General features: G+C 42.1%; 1 protein-coding gene across 5 annotated transcripts in view; it reads left to right on the top strand.

The window, feature by feature from the left end:
- Positions 1-20,823, top strand: part of xrn1 (5'-3' exoribonuclease 1) — a 130,481-nt gene that overhangs the window by 84,338 nt on the left and 25,320 nt on the right. For 4 of the 5 annotated variants that reach the window (XM_070883655.1, XM_070883654.1, XM_070883648.1 and 1 more), the window contains 9 exons: positions 926-1,058; positions 2,503-2,572; positions 2,916-3,138; positions 5,146-5,277; positions 5,926-6,066; positions 9,889-10,030; positions 12,147-12,244; positions 12,591-12,719; positions 14,681-14,818. In XM_070883655.1, the coding sequence (XP_070739756.1) occupies positions 926-1,058; positions 2,503-2,572; positions 2,916-3,138; positions 5,146-5,277; positions 5,926-6,066; positions 9,889-10,030; positions 12,147-12,244; positions 12,591-12,719; positions 14,681-14,818 (1,206 nt within the window). The remainder of the gene's footprint in view (positions 1-925; positions 1,059-2,502; positions 2,573-2,915; positions 3,139-5,145; positions 5,278-5,925; positions 6,067-9,888; positions 10,031-12,146; positions 12,245-12,590; positions 12,720-14,680; positions 14,819-20,823) is intronic. The other variant, XM_070883649.1, reaches the window with a different exon arrangement.

The following is a 20,823-nucleotide window of genomic DNA, read 5'->3' as shown; positions in this document are numbered from 1 at the left end:
GCTATTAGTGCAACTGACCCAACAAGCTCTGCTATAGATTACTGAGATGGAGGTCTCTGGACAGAGTTTCCCACATAGTGTCCATCTAATCTCAATTGTGCCAACATGGGAAGTTGCTGAGTGAAGGCAGGAAAACAAATGAGATGATCAGTCCCCATGGGTTATTTGTATGCACCTCCTCATGACTGGCTATATTGGAGCATTGGTAGAGGCTTGTGATTGGGTCTCCAGCCCATTCTCTTGGATGGAACAGACACATAACAGGATACTGTGATCAAGAGAACAAATCTGTATGTCCATCTTCATCTGTTCCTCCTTTATCTTCGTCTTTGCCCCCTTTTTTAAAGTCTATTTTCCGCTTGTTCAGTGCATCTGATGCCTGCCAGCCAGCTGTGGATAAGTTTAAAGATTCAATGCTGTTTCCTCGAATTCTGAGGTAAGCAAGGGTGTGTAGAAATGGACCTCCAGTATCCATACTGCCTCCAAATGAAAGGGCTGTGCAACTCTTCAACTGGGTTAAAGCTCTCTTGTTTTCCGTTAGAGGAGAGTAAGAGAACTGAAGAGAACAGCACTGAATGTCAGCACCATCAACAGTCCTATTACAAGTGGGAGGGAGGTAGGAAGAGACTCGCAGGTATAATTCAAGTACACTTGGGTTAGAAGGAACAACATTGCACCTGGAATAGATTCAGATCATGGTGGATGGCTTAAAATCTAGACGATGACCAAAACAGAAGTTTGTGAAAGCTTTGGAATAGAACTACAAAGTTGGAGTCTCAGAACTTTTGGAGGTCTGGAGCTTTGCTGCATTCCTAAATAAAATGTGCTGAAGCTGCTTTTCCTTTTTATGAATTCAATTGCATTTTAAACACCTGAGTATTTTCAAGGATTTTTTTTCTTTCTAAGTTTCTATTTCCCTACACAGCCTCTGGAGCAGCAACATGGTATAGTCCCAGACAAAGATGCAGAGTACCTTTTATTTGATCGTGTTGTGAATGTGAGGGAGGACTTCTCTGTTCCTATTGGTCTTCGAGGAACCATCATAGGAATGAAAGGAGGTGAAGTTTTAAAGAGCATAATATTTAGAGAAGGTTAAGTACCATGGGCTCAGATGGGGACAACTCAAATCTTGACCTATTGTAACTGACCACTTCTTGTGGCTTTTTAGACTTGTCTGTTCACTTGCTTGGGATCTGTTACAAGTTCAGTTTGGTAAGGCCGGAGACTGCCTTTCTTTACTCCAGCCTGCCTGTTTATGGGAGTCCTGTGTCTCTTGATTGTTGGGAACAAATACCATTCTAAGACTAATTCTCTGATTCTCTTTGCAGAGACTCTCTACTGTTTCAAATCATTTTGTAACCAGAAATAATCATTTTATATGCATTTAAATTTGAAAGTTTATTTTTTTTAAGTTCATAATTTAATTTAGTAAATTGCTTATGCAAAATATATGGAACTTCATTTTGGCCAAGCTATATGCAGAATACATTTGACCCAGTAATTAGGATCCTCTATTTATTACTTATTTGTCTTGTCCTTTTTACATCTCATTCTTTCTTTATACTTTCCTTTTATTTTCTTTCTCATTTCTTGTTTTCATTATGTCTGTTTTCTGCTGTCTGTGGCCTTAAGATATCACGCCTGGTTTAGTGTGCATTGCTTCTGTTATAATAGTAGAGAAGGAATGCATTCTTAAGCGTTCTTAACATGGTCTCCCACAGATTCACACCTTTCTCCCTTTCATCTCGGTCTTTCCATTTTATTTCCCACATCAAACTGCTGTTTCCGTCATCCATTCCAACCCGATGCTGACAACGTTTAAACTTCTGGCAGCTGTGACATGCTGGTCATATTGTTGCAAATATTACTTTTCAGCATCCTGCACAAATTTATTCTTCAAATTCTTATCTTCTGGAATTTTCTACCTAGCTTCCTCTGCCTTACAACATTTCTTTCTCTGTTTTCATTCCTGTAGGTGAATATATAGCTGATCCAGTTAGGGACGATGTTTAGTTTCTACAATTTAAATCAAATTAATTTTAAAGAATTATTTTCTTCTCCAGACTCATTATAATAACACAAGCAATGATACTCATTTAAAATCTTCGTTTGGGAAACTGCTGTCTTCAGATAGTGTCGTGATTGAATCAGCACTGTTTTTAATTAAAAATAAATAATTAATGGAAATAATGTGATTTTAATAGAGAAGGTTTGAATCGACCAATCTTTATCAAAATACCTGATTTTCCCCCCTCCGCCCCCATTTTTGAGCATTGTAAAGGTCAACAATATATGAAGTTCTGTAAGCATTGTCTTCAGCAAGTTATATTCAAAACAGTCCTCATTTTGGACTGGAACTGCAAACTACATAGTCTCATTTACTGAATAGTTAAAGTGAAGGCAATCTAGTCCTTTATTGCTAAATTCTTAATGTACTTGTACTTGTTGAGGGCGTGCCACTGTTCTTTTCAATAATACTTTGAATTTGTCTTCATTGTGTAGCTGAGAGAGAATCTGATGAATTTTATGAAGTGTTATTTGATGAAGAATTTCCAGGTGGACTTACTATAAGGTTAGTATATATTTAAACAGTCAGCTACTTCTCGTTGGGATAAATAGTTGAATTTCCTACATTCATTATACAAATTAATGGGTTTTACTAATTGGAAGATTAATTTCTTTAATTAAAAAAAATAGTGAAAATCAACCTTGATTACTTTTGTGCTGAACGGAAAAATCATTTAACATGGACTAGTTATAGTTTGTTCTCTATTTATTTATGGGGCGTAGGTGATGCTCTCATCACTGCATTTATTGCCTAAGTTTTAGTACTGTAAGAAATTTGCCAAATGTCTCTAAATGTGAATGTTTCGATTCAGGTTTGACACTACTAACTGCACTACATTTGTCTTTAGATGCTCTCCTGGCCGAAGTTACAGACTCCCGAAGTGTGCCTTAATCAACCTCAGTCATGGTAGCCGCTTGGAGTTTGGAGGTCAAAAAGCAGCAGCATTATTGAAACCACAGCTGGCACCTATACCTCAACATACTACGTACTCTTCCTCACAGTCTGGTGCTCAGAAAGTGTCGACAGGAGGCCTGAACCACTCCCCACGCTCTCTCTTTGTGCCTACACAGGTAAAGTAACATAATTGTTAATGAACTGAATAAACAAAAACTGCAGGTGCTGGACATCTGAAAAAGACTGGAAAATGCTGGCAGCACTCAACAGGTCGGGCAGTATCTTTGGGGAGAACAGATTAGTTAACATCTCAAGTGTGGACACTTCGTCACAAGGATGGACAAGCATTTTGGTGAAAAATCTGTACACAAAACATTAACTCGCCCGTTCTTTTGACAAATGCTGCCCGACCTGCTTGATTGTTTCCTGCCTTTTCTGTTTTTATTAATTAACTTAACTGAACTAATCCTCTAGATCTGGTGAGCCGGCTGGTCTTGCGTGAGTACACTTCATTACCCTAATAGAAGAAATCTAATTTTAATGGGAAGTGGAGCTGATTCCATGATCAGATCAGTCATGATTTTATTACATAACGGAGCAGGCTCGAGGGGCCAAATGGCCTACTCCTGCTACTATTTCTTATGTTAATGACTGAGTGATACATTGCTATGCTTTGCTACAAATTGGTAAGAATCTAGTGTGATCCTAATACATGGATATTTTACATAGAATTAGCAGTACAGAAACAGGCCACTTGGCCCAACTGTTCAGTGTTAGTGTTAATGCTCCACATGAGCATTCCTCTTCATCTAACCCTATCAGCATAATCTTCTATTCCTTTCTCCTTCATGTGTTTATCTAGCATCCCCTTAAATACATTTATGCTATTTGCCTCAACTACTCCATGTGGTAGCGAGTTCCATATTCTAACCACTCTTTGGGTAACGGTGGCTCTCCTGAATTCCCTATTGGATTTATTAGAAACTATCTTATATTAATGACCCCTAATTTTGGTCTTCACCACAAGTGGAAACATCGCTCTGTCTACCCTATCAAACCCTTTCATAATCTTAAAGACTTTGATCAGCCTTTCTTTTTCTAGAGAAAGGAGCTCAAACCTGTTCAATCTTTCCTGATGTGTGTAACCTCTCAGTTCTGTTAACGTCCTTGTTCTTTTTCTGCATCTTCTTCAGTATATCCAGACCCTTTTTATAATATAGACTGTGCACAGTACTCAAGTGTGGTCTAATCAAGGTTCTATACAAGTTTAACACAACTTTTTTGTTTCAATTCTATCCCTCTAGAAATGAAAAAAGTGCTTTGTTTGCATTTGTTAGGCCAATGTTAATTTACGTTGCTACATTTAAAGAATTGTGAATCTGTACCCCTACACCCTTTGCTCCTCTACCCCATTTAGATTCTTTATTTTCCAAGGAGTATACCGGCCTCTCTCCTTCCTACCAAAATGCACCACCTCACACTTACCTATATTGAAAATCGTTCTGCAAGTTAATACAGTAGTTTATATTGAGCTGTAAATTCGTTGAGAAAATACAGATCTGTTAATGAAGTGGTCATTTTTTTTTTAAATGCAACAGGAGTATTTGAATGTTCACATATGGCAACAGGACTGGGCTCCATTTTATTAGTTTTCCTATAGTTTGGGTATTGGATTTATTGGATCTAGCATCCTGTTTATGATGGGAGCTCGCAGGTAGACAGAAAGACTAGACTGTTGGTCATATTGCTGCAGCCCCTGTATAATTGTAAAAAGCCCAGGTATTTAGTGTGTTTCCCACATACCTATGCTCTGCCCAAGTGTCTGACTTAGTTTGGCCATCATAGCACCGAGTGAGTAGGTCGTGGTCAGTTTGGAGTCTGTAGTGATGCAGCATTGTGTCAAGTCACCTTGTAACATACACCATTTGTGTCTCGAGGATCATGTTTTTATATATAATTTTGACCTCAGTTACTGTAAACTAGACCCGAGATCCTCATAATGAGAGTTCCCAGTTCTGGGAGTCACCAAGTTGAAGCATGGAAACACAACATTATGTTTAATTGGTTTGAAATGCTTTGTTGGTGTAGAAATACATATTTCAAATTTGGGTGAACATTTGAGTTCATTTTATCGAAAATAATATTTTAAGGTATGCTGTACACCTGTGAATTTTATCATTTAGCAGCTGAATGGAAGACAATCATACCTCAGGGCAGAAAATCAGAGTAATCAAATCAACCATCAGAAAGCAAATGGCCCTTCTGGCTTTCATCGAAATGATGAGCACCAGCGCAAAGAAGCCTCTGCTAAACCGGTAGGAAAGATGTTAATTACTTAAACCCATTATTTGGTAGTGTATGAAAATCTTTATTTAAAAAAAAAGTGATAGTGAATTCTGTGCTCCCTGTGCTGCTTTTCCTCTAACCCCCTCCTACAAGCACACATACAGAAGCAGAAACTGTGCTGCATTTGACCTAGATAGTGATAATGGAACATTTTTGCTGTGTATTAGCAGTAAGCCCTCCAATGTAGTATGCACTGGTGTGAAAAATCCACTTCCCAAATTGGCAGTCCTTGTCTCTCTGGTGGTTGTAAATATACAATTGAATTGAGCTCTGTCATTCTCCTTTAGTTGACCCTGGATGTGAGTTCTAGCATCAAATAGCCAATCATTTGGTACTTATTGGTGAACTCACTCAAGGCCACAGTGATGGCTATGAGAAATGGAAATGTCACTCTGGTGTGATAGAAGGTAACGCAACTGACTTGGAAAATAATCGTTTTATAGTGGTTAACCCTATGTGCTCATTGAACATTACCACCGATTCAACATACTTGTTCCAATCAGTCGTTTTGTACTGTTGAATATAGAATGGAATTCCAAAATGAACACTAGTTTTTATTTTTCCTTACGGCAACTGATTTACTACTTGAGCTGAACTCTGTTTTATTGATATTATAGGGCCAGTTGAAACCTGATGATGAATTCTCCAATGTTTGGCAGTCCTTACAGAGCAATTTTGGAATTTCTACCCTCCCCATGCAGAGCAATTCTCGCACTGCAGATTTAGCCTGCAAACCTTCTTCGGTTTGGCAAGAACAGGTAAGCATAATTGTAATGTCAATTTAAATGAGCAATGTTTGGCATACTTTAACTGCAGATAGGAACAGGAGTGGCCATACAGCTCCTCGAGCCTGCTCCGCCATTCAATAAGATCATGGCTGATCTGATCATGGACTCAGCTCCACTTCCCTGCCCGTTCCCCATAACCCCTTATCCCCTTATCGTTTAAGAAACTGTCTATTTCTGTCTTAAATTTATTCAATGTTCCAGCTTCCATAACTCTCTGAGGCAGCAAATTCCACAGATTTACAACCCTCTGAGAAGAAATTTCTCCTCATCTCAGTTTTAACTGGGCGCGCGGCCCCTTATTCTAAGATCATGCCCTCTTGTTCTAGTCTCTCCCATCAGTGGAAACATCCTCCTTGCATCCACCTTGTCAAGCTTCCTCATAATCTTATACGTTTCGATAAGATCACCTCTCATTCTTCTGAATTCCAATGAGTAGAGGCTCAACCTACTCATCCTTTTCTCATAAGTCAACCCCCTCATCTCCAGAATCAACCTAGTGAACCTTCTCTGAACTGCCTCCAAAGCAAATATATCCTTTCGTAAATATGGAAACCAAAACTGCACGCAGTATTCCAGGTGTGGCCTCACCAATACCCTGTATAGCTGTAGCAAGACTTCCCTGCTTTTATACTCCATCCCCTTTGCAATAAAGGCCGAGATTCCATTGGCCTTCCTGATCACTTGCTGTACCTGCATGCTAATCTTTTGTGTTTCATGCACAAGTACCCCCAGGTCCTGCTGTACTGCAGCCCTTGGCAATCTTTCTCTATTTAAATAATAACTTGCTCTTTGATTTTTTTCTGTCAAAGTGCATGTCCTCACACTTTCCAACATTATACTCCATCTGCCAAATTTTTGCCCACTCACTTAGCCTGTCTATGTCCTTTTTGCAGATTTTTTGTATCCTCCTCACACATTGCTTTCCCTCCCATCTTTGTGTCGACAGCAAACTTGGCAACGTTACACTCAGTCCCTTCTTCCAAGTCGTTAATATAGATTGTAAATAGCTGGGGTCCCAGCACTGATCCCTGCGACACCCGACTAGTTACTGGTTGCCAACCAGAGAATTAGCCATTTATCCCGACTCTCTGTTTTCTGTTAGTTAGCCAATCCTCTATCCATGCTAATATATTGCCCCCAACCCCGTGAACTTTTATCTTGTGCAGTAACCTTTCAAATGCCTTCTGGAAATCCATCCCTAATACACTCCAGGAAATCCTCCTCCACCGCATTGCTACCAGTTAGGTTAGTCCAATCAATATGTAGATTAAAGTAGCCCATGATTACTGCTGTACCTTTATTGCACACCTCCCTTATTTCTTGTTTGATGCTGTCCCCAACCTTACTACTACTATTTGGTGTCCTGTACACAACTCCCACTAGCGTTTTCTGCCCTTTGGTATTCCGTAGCTCCACCCATACCGATTCCACATCATCCAAGCTAATGTCCTTCCTTACAATTGCATTGATTTCCTCTTTAACCAGCAATGCCACCCCGCCTCCTTTTCCTTTCTGTCTATCCTTCCTGAATGTTAAATACCCCTGGATGTTGAGTTCCCAGCCTTGGTTCCCCCTGGAGCCATGTCTCCGTGATGCCAGTTACATCGTATCCGTTAACTGCTATCTGTGCAGTTAATTCATCCACCTTATTCCGAATACTCCTCGCGTTGAGGCACAGAGCCTTCAGGCTTGTCTTTTTAACACACTTTGCCCCTTTAGAATTTTGCTGTAATGTGGCCCTTTTTGTTTTTTGCCTTGGGTTTCTCTGCCCTCCACTTTTACTATTCTCCTTTCTGTCTTTTGCTTCTGACTTCATTTTATTTCCCTCTGTCTCCCTGCATAGGTTCCCATCTCCCTGCATAGGTTCCCATCCCCCTGCAATATTAGTTTAACTCCTCCCCAACAGCACGAGCAAACACTCCCCCGAGGACATTGTTTCCGGTCCTGTCCAGGTGCAGACCGTCCGCTTTGTACTGGTCCCACCTCCCTCAGAACCGGTTCCAATATCCCAGGAATTTGAATCCCTCCCTTTTGCACCACTCCTCAAGCCACGTATTCATCTGAGCTATCCTGCTATTCCTACTCTGACTAGCACGTGGCACTGGTAGCAATCCTGAGATTACTACTTTTGAGGTCCTACTTTTTAATTTAGCTCCGAGCTCCCTAAATTCGTCTCGTAGGACCTCATCCCGTTTCCTACCTATATCGTTGGTCCCTATATGCACCACGACAACTGGCTGTTCACCCTCCCTTTTCAGAATGTCCTGCACCCGCTCCAAGACATCCTTAACCCTTGCACCAGGGAGGCAACATACCATCCTGGAGTCTCGGTTGCGGCCGCAGAAACGCCTATCCATTCCCCTTACAATCGAATCTCCTATCACTATAGCTCTCCCACTCTTTTTCCTGCCCTCCTGTGCAGCAGAGCCACCCATGGTGCCATGAACTTGGCTGCTGCTGCCCTCCCCTGATGAGTCATCCCCCTCAACAGTACCCAAAGCGGTGTATCTGTTTTGCAGGGGGATGACCGCAGGGGACCCCTGCACTACCTTCCTTGCACTGCTCTTCCTGTTGGTCACCCATTTACTATCTGGCTGTGTACCCTTTACCTGCGGTGAGACCAAATCGCTAAACGTGCTATTCACGTCATTCTCAGCATCGTGGATGCTCCAGAGTTCATCCACCCGCAGCTCCAGTGCCGCAATGCGGTCCGTCAAGATCTGCAGGCGGATGCACTTCCCGCACACGTAGTCGTCCGGGACACCGGAAGCGTCCCTGACTTCCCACATAGTATTGGAGGAGCATAACACGTGTCCAAGCTGTCCTGCCATGACTTTACCCTTAGATACACTTAAATTGGCAACAACAATGCTAAAGGTTACTTACTGATAGAGAAAAGAAAAAAGAAAAGCTACTCACCAATCACTTACCCCCTTGGCTGTGACGTCACCTTTCAATTTCTTTCTACTTTTTTGCCTCCCCGCTGAAGCTGCACCGGCTGGGCCTTTATAGGCCTCCCGACTCCACGAACTCGCGCCTCTCGCTGCCGCTGGCCCTTTATAAGCCTCCCGACTCCACGAACTCGCGCCTCTCGCTGCCGCTGGCCCTTTATAGGCCTCCCGACTCCACGAACTCGCGCCTCTCGCTGCCGCTGGCCTTTTATAGGCCTCCCGACTCCATGAACTCCCGCCTCTCGCTGCCGCTGCCTCTCGCTGCCGCTGGCCCTTTATAGGCCTCCCGACTCCACGAACTCGCGCCTCTCGCTGCCGTTGCCTCTCGCTGCCGCTGGCCCTTTATAGGCCTCCCGACTCCACGAACTCGCGCCTCTCGCTGCCGCTGGCCCTTTATAGGCCTCCCGACTCCATGAACTCCCGCCTCTCGCTGCCGCTGCCTCTCGCTGCCGCTGGCCCTTTATAGGCCTCCCGACTCCACGAACTCGCGCCTCTCGCTGCCGTTGCCTCTCGCTGCCGCTGGCCCTTTATAGGCCTCCCGACTCCACGAACTCGCGCCTCTCGCTGCCGCTGGCCCTTTATAGGCCTCCCGACTCCACGAACACGCCTCTCGAATGGCCTACTCCTGCACCTATTTTCTATGTTTCCATGTTTCTATGTATTGCAGAGATTGTAATTTCTTTTTCAGTAGTCGCATTAACCATTTTAAGCTGACTGGCAAAAGATCCCTCACACTGGGTTGCATCCTTGCATGAAGACATGATGTGCATTGAACTGTACAGTGTTTTATTTTGGGCTAAGTATGTACACTCTTTATTTTTACTCTTTTCTACCTTTCCAGGCTGTGTCTGGGTCAGCATCCATTTCAGGGTTTCAGTCCCAAAATCCCAATTCTACAGAAAACCGAATCCAACCATTCAAAACAGATGGGCAGCAAAAACAGAGATGGGTACCATCAGAGCAGCTGGCCTGTGCCAGGAAAGGTACCCATTGGAAATGCACTGCAATGTGGTTATGGGTAAATTGTTAACGATGCCAGAAATTATTGGTAACTCTCAACTATTTTGGAAATTAACCAGTTTCAATAAGTGCTGATAATGAGGTTAAATCTACTTGCTGTGGTAAATTTAAAAAGTACTGTTACAAGTGTTCTGTTTTTTTATTTTGATACTATTTCATGAATAAAGGATAGTAAAGGGACTGCTTTCAAAGAGTAATCGAATTTGACATTTCTAGCTGTATACTGACAGTTTCTGTAGAAGGAATTACTTTCTTCAAGTTAATTAGAAGTGCTAATCTGGTACATGAAGTCCACGGTAATGTGGAGAAGAACTACATCTGTCCTGGACCTTTTTGAGCAACCAAGTTTGGGGAAGAAGGTGATTATAGTGAGTGTGTCATATATAAGACATGTGAGGAGAGGGATGGAATAAGATGGACAGATAATCCCAGAAACATAAACCATTCTGAAGGGTGGGAGGATAAATCTTATAAGAGTGTAAGATTTATCCTCCCATCCTTCAGAATGGTTTATGTTTCTGGGATTATCTGTCCATCTTTTGTCAGACAAGTTTTGAACAGATTTTTTCATAACCGATTTGTTTTTTCATTATGTACATTGTTTCTTTCTAAATTGTGCATAGTTCCCTGAAATCAACACATCTAATATTGGTTATAAAAACAGAAAATGCTGGAAACATTCAGCAGGTCAGGCAATATCTGTGGAGAGAGAAACATAGGTAACGTTTCAGGTCGGTGACCTTTCATCAGAGCTCTAATATTGGTGGTGATCTTTGATTGAATGCTTCATGAATATGAGGCATTTGAAGGAAAATCTTAGATAAGATAAAATTTCATGAGTAAGCAAAATTTTAAACTCAACTCTGTTTTGATTACTTAAATTTTATGTTTTGAATTGTATTGTGCTGGAGGTAGACATGTTACTGAATTAAAATGCTCTTGTAAAAGTGATGAATAATGAATAGAAAATTGATATGTGCCTGTGGCTTTTATGTATTATGTTCTGAACGGGTAGTTTTTTCAAGTTATCTGTGTGTAATACATTTTTAAAAACTATGTGTTTGAGATTTGAACAAATGTATTCTATTTTAGTACTATACATGCAGTGAATGGGAAAATATATACATTTTCCGATATCGCAAAGAAAATGGGGCCCATCTGTTCCTTTTTGATAAGAAGAAGCAACTTATTAAGGGGTACAGTGAAGAGTCCAGAAGCATATTTTGCAACTATGTTCTATCCAGGAGTATGCCACATCAGCTATACCAGCTTCCAACTCCCAATCTTCGAGAAACTCCTGCTTTCCTGACTCTACTATTCCATTATGCTGTCTAGAGCGATCAGAGGTGATCTGCGATTGGTGGAAGTTTCAAATACCAGTTGGTACAAGTTAAAAATCATTAACTTCTGGGCTGCTGGAGACTATTTTGCTTCCCAGCTTTTCTAGTTTCCATTTCTAACTGCCTTACCTCCTCAGCTAGTCACACATTCTCTCTTAGGAAAGCAAGATCTGTGATGGCCTCCTACACTTCAGTCTTCTGCAGGAACTATAGACTGGAAAGCCACCAGACAAAGGACTAAGCAGATTAAATGCTGCAACCTGTACTGTAAGCAAGTTATCTCTACTAGGTCTGCCCAAAACTTAGTTTCTCCTGTAGATATTTGCGCCGTCTTTTTGGAGCAGGCTGCTCTTTTTGGCCTAAGTGGAGAAACTGCTTTTTCAAATCAATTTGCACTAGTGTAACTCAGTTAGGATTTTTTTAGGCCAGTTTCTTTTCAGCCAAAGGGGGCGTAACCAGTCACCTACGCCAATTCTGGCCATTTAGGGACGTTTGGGCAGCTGAGAGTTACTCCAGTTCTGCTTAGGCCAGTGTATGTGGCCTCTTAGAGAGAGAGAGAGACTGTTCTCTCCACAGATGCTGTTGAGTGTTTACAGCCTTTTATATTTCTTCATATCTGTTTAGATATTCAATTGTTAATATCACAGCATTTATTGCAAATAAACTGGCTCCTATGTACGTGTGCCAAAATGCTCTTTGTATTTCTGAAAATTAAAACTTATTATTTTGCATCTTCTAGCAAAAGAGGACAACTCTGAAAGTTTTAAGGCAAGAACTCGTGGATCTGGAAACTCTGGCCAATCACAGCTCTCTGTTTCCAAACTGCAAAGTAAACAGGTATGTGTGTATTTTAGAATTGTAACTTGGAATGTTGATGTACTGAAATCTGGATGTAGCACATTCCAGCATTTATAAGAACAAAATCTGAAGGGATGGTATGCTGTACATTACACGAGACAATCATTGTCTGTGCAACCTGTATCTCCTTTTTCTTTTGTTAAAGTTAACTAAAATTAGCAAAAGGAGAAAAATATAATCCTTTGCTCACATTTTCTTTTAGCAGGGGAGGGCATAAATCATGGCCTTGAATTGTTCAATCAGAAAAGGATTTTTAATTAGACATACTGTATTTGAGTTTACAAACACAAAGGAAGCATGAAATACATCTTGTGAAACATTACAGGTGTGTACTGGGAATAGTAAACCAAGTATGAAAATTCTAAGAAGGAATGAAGAGTCAAATGAACAGAAGCCTGCAGTGGTAAATTTTCAGCCGTCTGCATCAATAGAAAGGAATAATTCCTCCACAAAGGTAAGCGGCCTGCATGCAACATCAAGCGTATAGATGTTCAGAGGTATTATCCCATGGTTGGGTGGCGGGGGGGGAACTGGGGAGGGTATAAATAACTCGGTGAATGATTATTTGGAATGTTATTTTAATAGATCTAGTAGGATTGGAATTTGGGTGTTTCAGTTGGCTGGATGCTGAACTTTTGATTTCCAGGACCAGGATTTGAATTAAAAAATATTGTTTTGTATCTTCCAACAGTAGCATAAGCAGAGGCTTGGGCACAAGTTGGTTACTTGCTCTCTGGGCCAAAGAAGGCACTGAAGGTTAAGAGTGAGAAACTAAAATGGGTTGGGAGGGGAACAAGAAAGAGAAATAACTCTTCATTTGTTACTATATTATTATTTATAGTTGATCTCCTGTAACATTGCAGAGGGGGACTTTAAGACCAAGTGCGGTCTTTGGGAAAAGTTGCATTACAGGGCAGAGGATGATCCAACTGGGGTCGTTCTGTGCTTAGGATCAATTTTAACAAAGCTGCTGAGGCTAGGTCAACTGAAGATGTCATAACAGATTGCTAGATTTTTGTTGGGTAATGGAACCAAGACGGGTAAATGAAGATAGCGATCAGCGATGATCAAATTGATGGCGGAACAGGCTCCATGAGCTGATGGCTTACTCCTGTTCCTTATCCAGTTGACTGGGAATGAATTCAAGTGCAAAATTTTTAATCTCAGTAGATAAGAGGGAAAGGAAATTTACTTCCAATTGAATTGTCGCAAGATTCAGCCAACTAAGTGTGAAAGGTCCACTAATGTGGTCAACTGGTGCAATGATATTGCTCCCCTGTGACCTGAACAACAAAAGCACCAAATGTAAAAGCATTGGTGGATGTGTCTGACAAATGGAATCAGATGCTATTAAAATGGAATTTATTTTTCTTTCTGTTTGTGTCTCTTTCTGCCCTCTGGTTTTCCTGTCTATATGTATGGGGGCATGCACTTAGTACTTGCTAGTCTTCAAACTCTAATTCTTCTGATCACCTTAATTTGTATGCAGGTGTGTATTTTGTCACTACAAAAATAATAACATCTTGTATTAATATAGAGCCTTTAATGTAATAAAACGTCCCAAGGCGCCTAACATGAACATTATCAAACAAAATTTGACACCGAGCCACATGTTAGGGCAGATGATCAAAAGTTTGGCCAAAGTGGTAGGTTTTAAGGAGGATCTTAAAGAAGAATAGAGACTCTGAGAAGTTCAGGGGAGGGTATTTGAGAGCTTAGGGCCTTGGCACCTGAAGGCATGGCCACCAAAGATTTAAAATCAGGAATCTCAAGAGGCCAGAATCGGAGGAGCGCAGATATCTCGGATGGTTGTAGGGCTGGAGGAGATTAGAGATCGGGAGAAGCGCGGCCATGGCAGGATTTGAAAACCAGGATGTGAATTTTAAAATTGAGGCGTTGTTTACAGCATTTGTCTTTCCATTATGTATGCCTTCTCATTTTAGTTTGGCTATAAAGTTACTTGTTGAAGACGACCATCAAAAGGTTTTTTGTTTCAAGATGAGTTTGATTTTGATTTTTGTTTTTCAAGAGCCCCTGTAGGGCTGAGCTGCCCTTGTGGACCATTACGTACAATTTTTTTTCATTATAGTGCTAGTTGTTTTGTGATATTGTCCTCGTCCTCCTTCACACTTCCACGATGAAAATTTGTTGTTTGCAAAAAATCTCAATGGTTTTGCCGAAATGGTCTGTTTTGCCCTTGCAGGCTAAGCTGTGTACTTTCTCGTCTCATACTAGTCTCTCACCATGTTTGCAATTCCTCTTTTTATTATTTTCTATATATATTTTAAATGTTTCAGAGATTTTTTTTAACATTTGCTGTTCATTTGTATTGCTTTTAGAATCTCTAGCTATTCTTTGTAGCTCTGCAGTTTTACTTTAATTTGTAATTAATGTTCTAGTACAATGTATCAACAGGTACCAACTGAATTTGAGGGACTGTTAGTTTCATTAAAAGCACCTAGTGGACACGCGGGAAAAGATGCACAAGGCTCAGAGTGCAAAGAAAGCCAGGGACTTGCGGGAGAACCTCTATCTCCACAGTCTTTTGCAATGGTATGAATTGTCAATTTCTCAGCTCACGGGCTGGATATTTTTGATAACATTCTAAAGCCACGGAATTTAAAAGAAAAAAACTGCTATATTTGGGCAAATATGAGAAAAGAAATTGGTAAATCCATGGTATTAATTTTGCAATCATGTTCTTTGATAAGTTATGGTTATTAGTCAAATTATGCAACAATTATTGGTCTCCTGTAGAATAGTGTGGAGCATGGTTATGTTGTTCAGCTGCAAATATGGAGCTGTCTCAGAAGAATTAGGAACAGGAGTAGGCCATATGGCTACCGGAGCCTGCTGCTCCATTCAATAAGATTATAGCTGATCTTCGACCTCAAATACACTTTCCTACTCGATCTTCATATACCTTTATTTCCCCTAGAGTCAAAAATCTATCTATCTCAGCCTTTACTGTACTCAACGATTCAGCAGTCTATTTAGGGCAATTCCTCAAGAAATCTCTGGAGAAAGTGGTCCAAACTGGCACATCTAGATAATTACAGCGGTTTGTAAATTTGTAATTATACCTGCTTGTAAATTTCTGCCACCAGGTCAGACGAACTTGGCATTGGTTTTCTGCTAATTTAAAAAATTAAGATTAATTTGCATTTCTACAGTACTGGACACTTGCTAGACGCAAAGCATTATTTATTTTATATGGTGCATCTAGCACACGATTTGTCCATTACAATTCCGACATCAATCCTCACTAAGCAAATTGCACAAGATCAGCTCTCATTTTATCATTGGAACATCCCGATCAGCCAGTAGTAATCAGAAGTCAAAACCAGCAGGCAGGTATTTTTTCATTTTAAAAGAAAATCAGTAACGGCAACATTTATTAAAACATTTTTTTAAATTCAACTAATTAAATCACAAAATATTATCTGTAGTTTCTCCACTATACTGAGTACTTCCTACTGGAAGTAAGACTGTAGCATAATAAATAAATGAAAAATTATACAATTTACAAGTAAATGATTACACTTAGCTGTACAATAACATTTTCTGTTAGAAATGCTTCCATCGGTGTTTTCTGTCGAAGGCCTGTGACTATGCAAGAAGCCTAAACCTTGAGTTCACAGAGGTAGCAAGTTGGACTTTTCAACATGCACTTATAGAGGCAATTTCTAGAACCTGCTTGATTCACCAGGCTACTCACAGCATACTGCTATTTATAAATCCCACTGCTTCAATGAAAAATGTCTTGAAAATGAAACTATTTCATTACAGGTAATGGTAATTTTTTTTAATATAACAAAATGTTGGGTGAACAAAATTGGCTGTAGAGCTGTACAAAGTCCTCGTTGGATCACACCTGGAGTTCTATGTTCCGTTCTGGGAATCACACCGTAGGAAGTATATATTATTGGGGGGAGTGCAGCGTAGATTTACCAGAATGATACCTGGACTCCAAGGGTTAAATTACGAGGAAAGATTACTAGAGTTAAATTTCCTGCAATTTAGAAGGTTAAGGGATGATTTGATCAAAGTTTTCAAGATATTAGGCTCAATTTTCCCCAAGCCCGTTTTCTAGCGTACTTGCCTGAGTTGCGCCGCTTCATTATGTCAGTAGATACTCCAGAAAAAAGTCTTCGTAGTTTCGCCGCTGTTTGGCCTCTGCTCTGCAGCCGCACAGCGTAGCCAGTCGCCTCAGCGGGTGGAGCCTGCGTTCTGCGCTGAAAAAATGTGCCGGGACGTCTGCGTCTGCGCATGCGCGGTGGAAAAAAGTGACGTTCCTGACGTCTCTGAAATGGCCGTGCATACATAGTAACGCTCCGAGTTGGCAATCGGCCATTAACCCCACACCAGAGGATTAGAAGGGCTTAAGTCCACAAGAGGGGAAGGTATTACTATTTAATAATTGATATTTGTTCTTCAATTGAGTACCCTCTCTCTCCCCCTCCAGCCTCTCCGTTGACTTGCCGCCGCTCTGTAGCCCACGATGCCAGCCAGTTCGCTCCCTCCCGCCCCAACCCAGACCGAGTGGCCTCCTCCCTCCTGGTCCCAGCACCTAACTACACCCCTCTCTCTTTTCCCCCCCCCCCCCCCCGCCATTACCTGCGCCAATTTCTTTAACTCTCTGCGGGAGTTTTCTCGAGTGGCCACATACACTGGCCTAAGTAGAAATGGAGTAACTATTAGCTGGCCAAAGTTGCCTGAATTGGCGTAGGTGGCTGGTAACGCCCCTTTTGAACAAAGAAAACTTATCTGAAAAAAAACTTAGCTAAGTCAGTTACGCTGGTGCAACTTGATTGGGGAAACTGGGGATTTTTAAGTTAAGCCAGAAAAAGCAGCCTACTCCAAAAAAGATGGAGCAAATACTGGGGAAAATTGAGCCCGTTAAGGGTAACTGATAAGGGAGATAGACAAAGTATTTCCGCTGATTGGGGATTCTAGGACGAGGGGGGCATAGTCTAAAAAATTTAGAACCAGACCTTTCAGGAGTGAAGTTAGGAAACACTCTACACACAAAGGGTGGCAGAAGTTTGGAACTCTCTGATGCAAACAGCAATTGATGTCGGTCAATTGTTAATTTTAAATCTGAGATTGATAGATTTTTGTTAACCAAAGGTATTAAGTGATATGGGGCAAAGGTGGGTACAGGGAGTTAGGTCACAGATCAGCCAGGATCTCATTGAATGGCGGAACATGCTCGAGGGGCTAAATGGCCCTCTCCTTGTGTTCCTCATGGCCAATGATGCTAACCAATACGCAATAATCCATATGTTTCTGAACAGGCTAGCTTAATCACTGGTGAGGTGAAGATGGAGTTCAACACTGATGAGTGTGAAGTCATGAAATTGGTTAGAAGAAGTGAAAATGTGGATTTCATATTAAATGGTAGCATGCTTGAGGTAGTCACTCAGCAGAGAGTTCTGGGAGTTTTTCTGGATGTGTCATTAAAACTGACAGCTCATTGATGGATGAAGTGAACAAATAAAATGGTTTATTTATAGCTGAGGGCATTAATTATAAGTCTTGGGTGATCTTGAAGTTATACCTGGTCTTGGTGAAGCCGTTTCTGGAGTATTGTTTTATTTTAGTCTCTGTATAATAGGAAAGATGTATAATTATTGGAGGGAGTCAAAGTATATCCTGAAAGCTGATTCTTAAACGTAAGAGGATTGATTTATGAGGAAAGTTTGACTACCCTGGGACTTTACCCACTGGAGAAATAAAAAATGGGGACGGTGGGAGTAGAGAGAGTTCTTTCAGATTTTCACAGATATGAAAAATTTGGTACCTAGGGTATCAAAGGAAAATAGGAAATTAAGGGAACTTGTTTTTTAAAGTAAGAGTGTGATAAAGTTATGGAACAGATTAGCAGCAGGGAGTGGGAAAATATGAATGTTTTTTTGAAAAAAAAAAGGACTGGATGAATTACTATTAGAAAAGGTTATAGAGGCCTATGTTACAAAATTAATGTAGAATTTGGCGGGAGATTTGGAAAGGTAGACAAGATGGACCAAAGACTGACAGGTACAACGTCTGAAATCCAGAATCCTCAGGACCGAATCCGTGCCAGATTTCGGGTTTTGCCGGATTTCGAACCTCGCCGCTCGCCAAAATGTCTGGTTTTCGGATAATTCCGGTTTTCAGAAATCCAGATTCGGGTCGTTGCACCTGTATTATGTCCTAGTTGATCTCTTTGCAACTACCTTTTTTCAGCAAAGTAAGCTAGCCATACACGCATACAGCTGAGGAGAAAATCAGCAAGTGAGGAATAACTGGGAGCAGGTCTTTTGGTTTTATAATGTATTCCAAAATATTACAGCAGCTGTATTTCTTGTGCTTGTATGCATAATAGTTGCTTTGAGCTCTGAGATGTTAACAATATCAATGTCTGGGTGGACTGTACTATTATTAAAGTTGAAGGGAGGCTCTGAAATAAAGTGCCAAATTTAAAATATTTTGCAAAAAGGGTACAGTGGTAGAGATAATTGGATAAGATGTCAATCAGGAAAGATTAAACCTCCAACTTAACATGAGCAGTGCCATGCAATAAATCATGCACTGATGTCTTTTGTTAATACAGCAACAACAGCTTGTATTTATATAGCACTTTTAACGTAGTGAAACATCCTCATGTATTATGAGACAAAAGATTTGACACCGAGTAGCGCAGGTGACCAAAAGCTTGGTCAAAGAGGTAGATTTTAAGGAGCATTTTGAAGGTGGAAAGAGAGGCGGAGAGGTTTAAGCAGGGGATTTCCGAGCTTGGGGCCTAGGCAGCTGAAGGCATGGCCACCGATGGTTGAGCAATTATAATTAGGGATGCTCAAAAGGGCAGAATTAGAGGAGGGCAGGCATCGTGGGGGTGGGGGGGGGGGTTGTAGGGCTGAAGGAGATTAGAGATAGTGAGGGATGAGGCCATGAAGGGATTTGAAATCAAGGATAAGAATTTTGAAATCGAGGTGTTGCTTAACCGAGAGTCAATGTAGGTCAACGAGCACAGGGGTGATGGGAAAACGGTTCTTGGGTGCGAGTTAGGGCATGGGCTGACGTGTTTTGGATGAACTCAAGTTTACGTAGGGTAGAATTTGGGACGCCAGCCAGGAGTGCGTTGGAATAGTCAGCCTAGAGGTAACAAAGATTTGCTGAGGGTTTCAGCAGCAGATGAACTGAGGCAAGGGCGGAGACGGGCAATGTTAGAGGTAGAAATAGGCGATCATATTTATGCTGCGGATATGTGGTTGAAAGCTCATTTCAGGATCAGATATGATACCAAAAGGCCGAAATTCACCGTCCCCGAAGGGACAGCTACTGTGGTCGCCACGGTCGGCCACCACGATCGGATGATTTTCCCTCCCCGAGGCCATATTCAACTCTGGGGGGGGGGGGGGGGGGGGTTTGAGCAGTGTGCACTTCCGCCAGAACAGCGGGGTGAAGCCAGACTAAAGGAGAAGTTTCATGCGGTGAGGGAAGCAGTGGCTGGGCCACTGGAAAACGGACACCACCTGGATTTTCGGCTATAAAAAGGTAGGAGTTCTTCAGGCAGTGCCCCCGCCAGGTATTCGAGTCTGTGTTCGAAAGCAACACCGCTGGAGTGTTGCTGGGATCGGGGCCCTTTGGCAGGAAAATAGTTTAATTAAGTTTTGAGTTTAAAAGTGTAATACGTTGTAGTAGTTGTTTTTGCTTCATTAAACCTGCTGACTGTTTAGTGGAGGCCTGTAACCTCATTGTGGGCAGCAGAGACCTGCTTGGCAGGGTCCACCCTGAGGATGGGCTCAGTGTTGGGAGGGCGACACCTGATACACCTGGTCAGACGCAAAGCGGCACACAGGAGAAGGCGTCGCCGTCAGCAGCGTGCAGAGAGGCAGTACGCAAGGGAGGCAGCAGCCATGGCTGCACAACAGAGAGAAGGGCGTGCAGACGTGAACAGACCTGCAGCTAGAGAGGGTGGCCAGGAGGGTAATGGCATCAGGAGGAGGGTGAGGGGGCTGACCCCGCCCCCCCCCCCCCCACCCCCCAGCCTCCAAACATTGAGAGAGGAGCCTTTCCAGCAAGAGCCTCCACAGGAGCCCGAGAATGAGGAGGACCAGGGAGATGGCCAGCAGGCAGCTTCCAGGGGAGGTGACCAACGTAGACGTGGGGGAAAGAGGCCATATCCTCAAAAGGTCTACAGAACTTTGTTCTCCTTCCTCCAGCTCACTGATGAGCAATGCCTGCTAAGGCTACGATTTCGGACGAAAGTACTGAGAGAGCTCTGCGCTGTCCTGAGAGAAGATCTGCAGCCTTAAACATGCCTCAGGACCGCCCTCACCATTGTCACCATTGCCTTGAATTTTTACACGACGGGGTCTTTCCAGTCTGCCACTGTAGACATTGGCAACATCTCCCAACTCTCGGTGCATCCAGCAGGTCAAAGATGCACTGTACAGGAGAAGGGTCCAATACATCTCCTTCCCAATGTCAACGAATGGCAGGCTTCCCGAGGGTACAGGGTGCCATTGACTGCACACACGTTGGGCCGAGGGCGTCACATCATCACCCCGAGA

The sequence above is a fragment of the Pristiophorus japonicus genome, chromosome 6 (assembly GCF_044704955.1).
Source record: "Pristiophorus japonicus isolate sPriJap1 chromosome 6, sPriJap1.hap1, whole genome shotgun sequence".
NCBI lineage: Eukaryota > Metazoa > Chordata > Chondrichthyes > Pristiophoridae > Pristiophorus > Pristiophorus japonicus.
The sequence above is the reverse complement of the archived record's forward strand: the minus strand, read 5'-3'. Positions and strand labels throughout refer to the sequence as shown.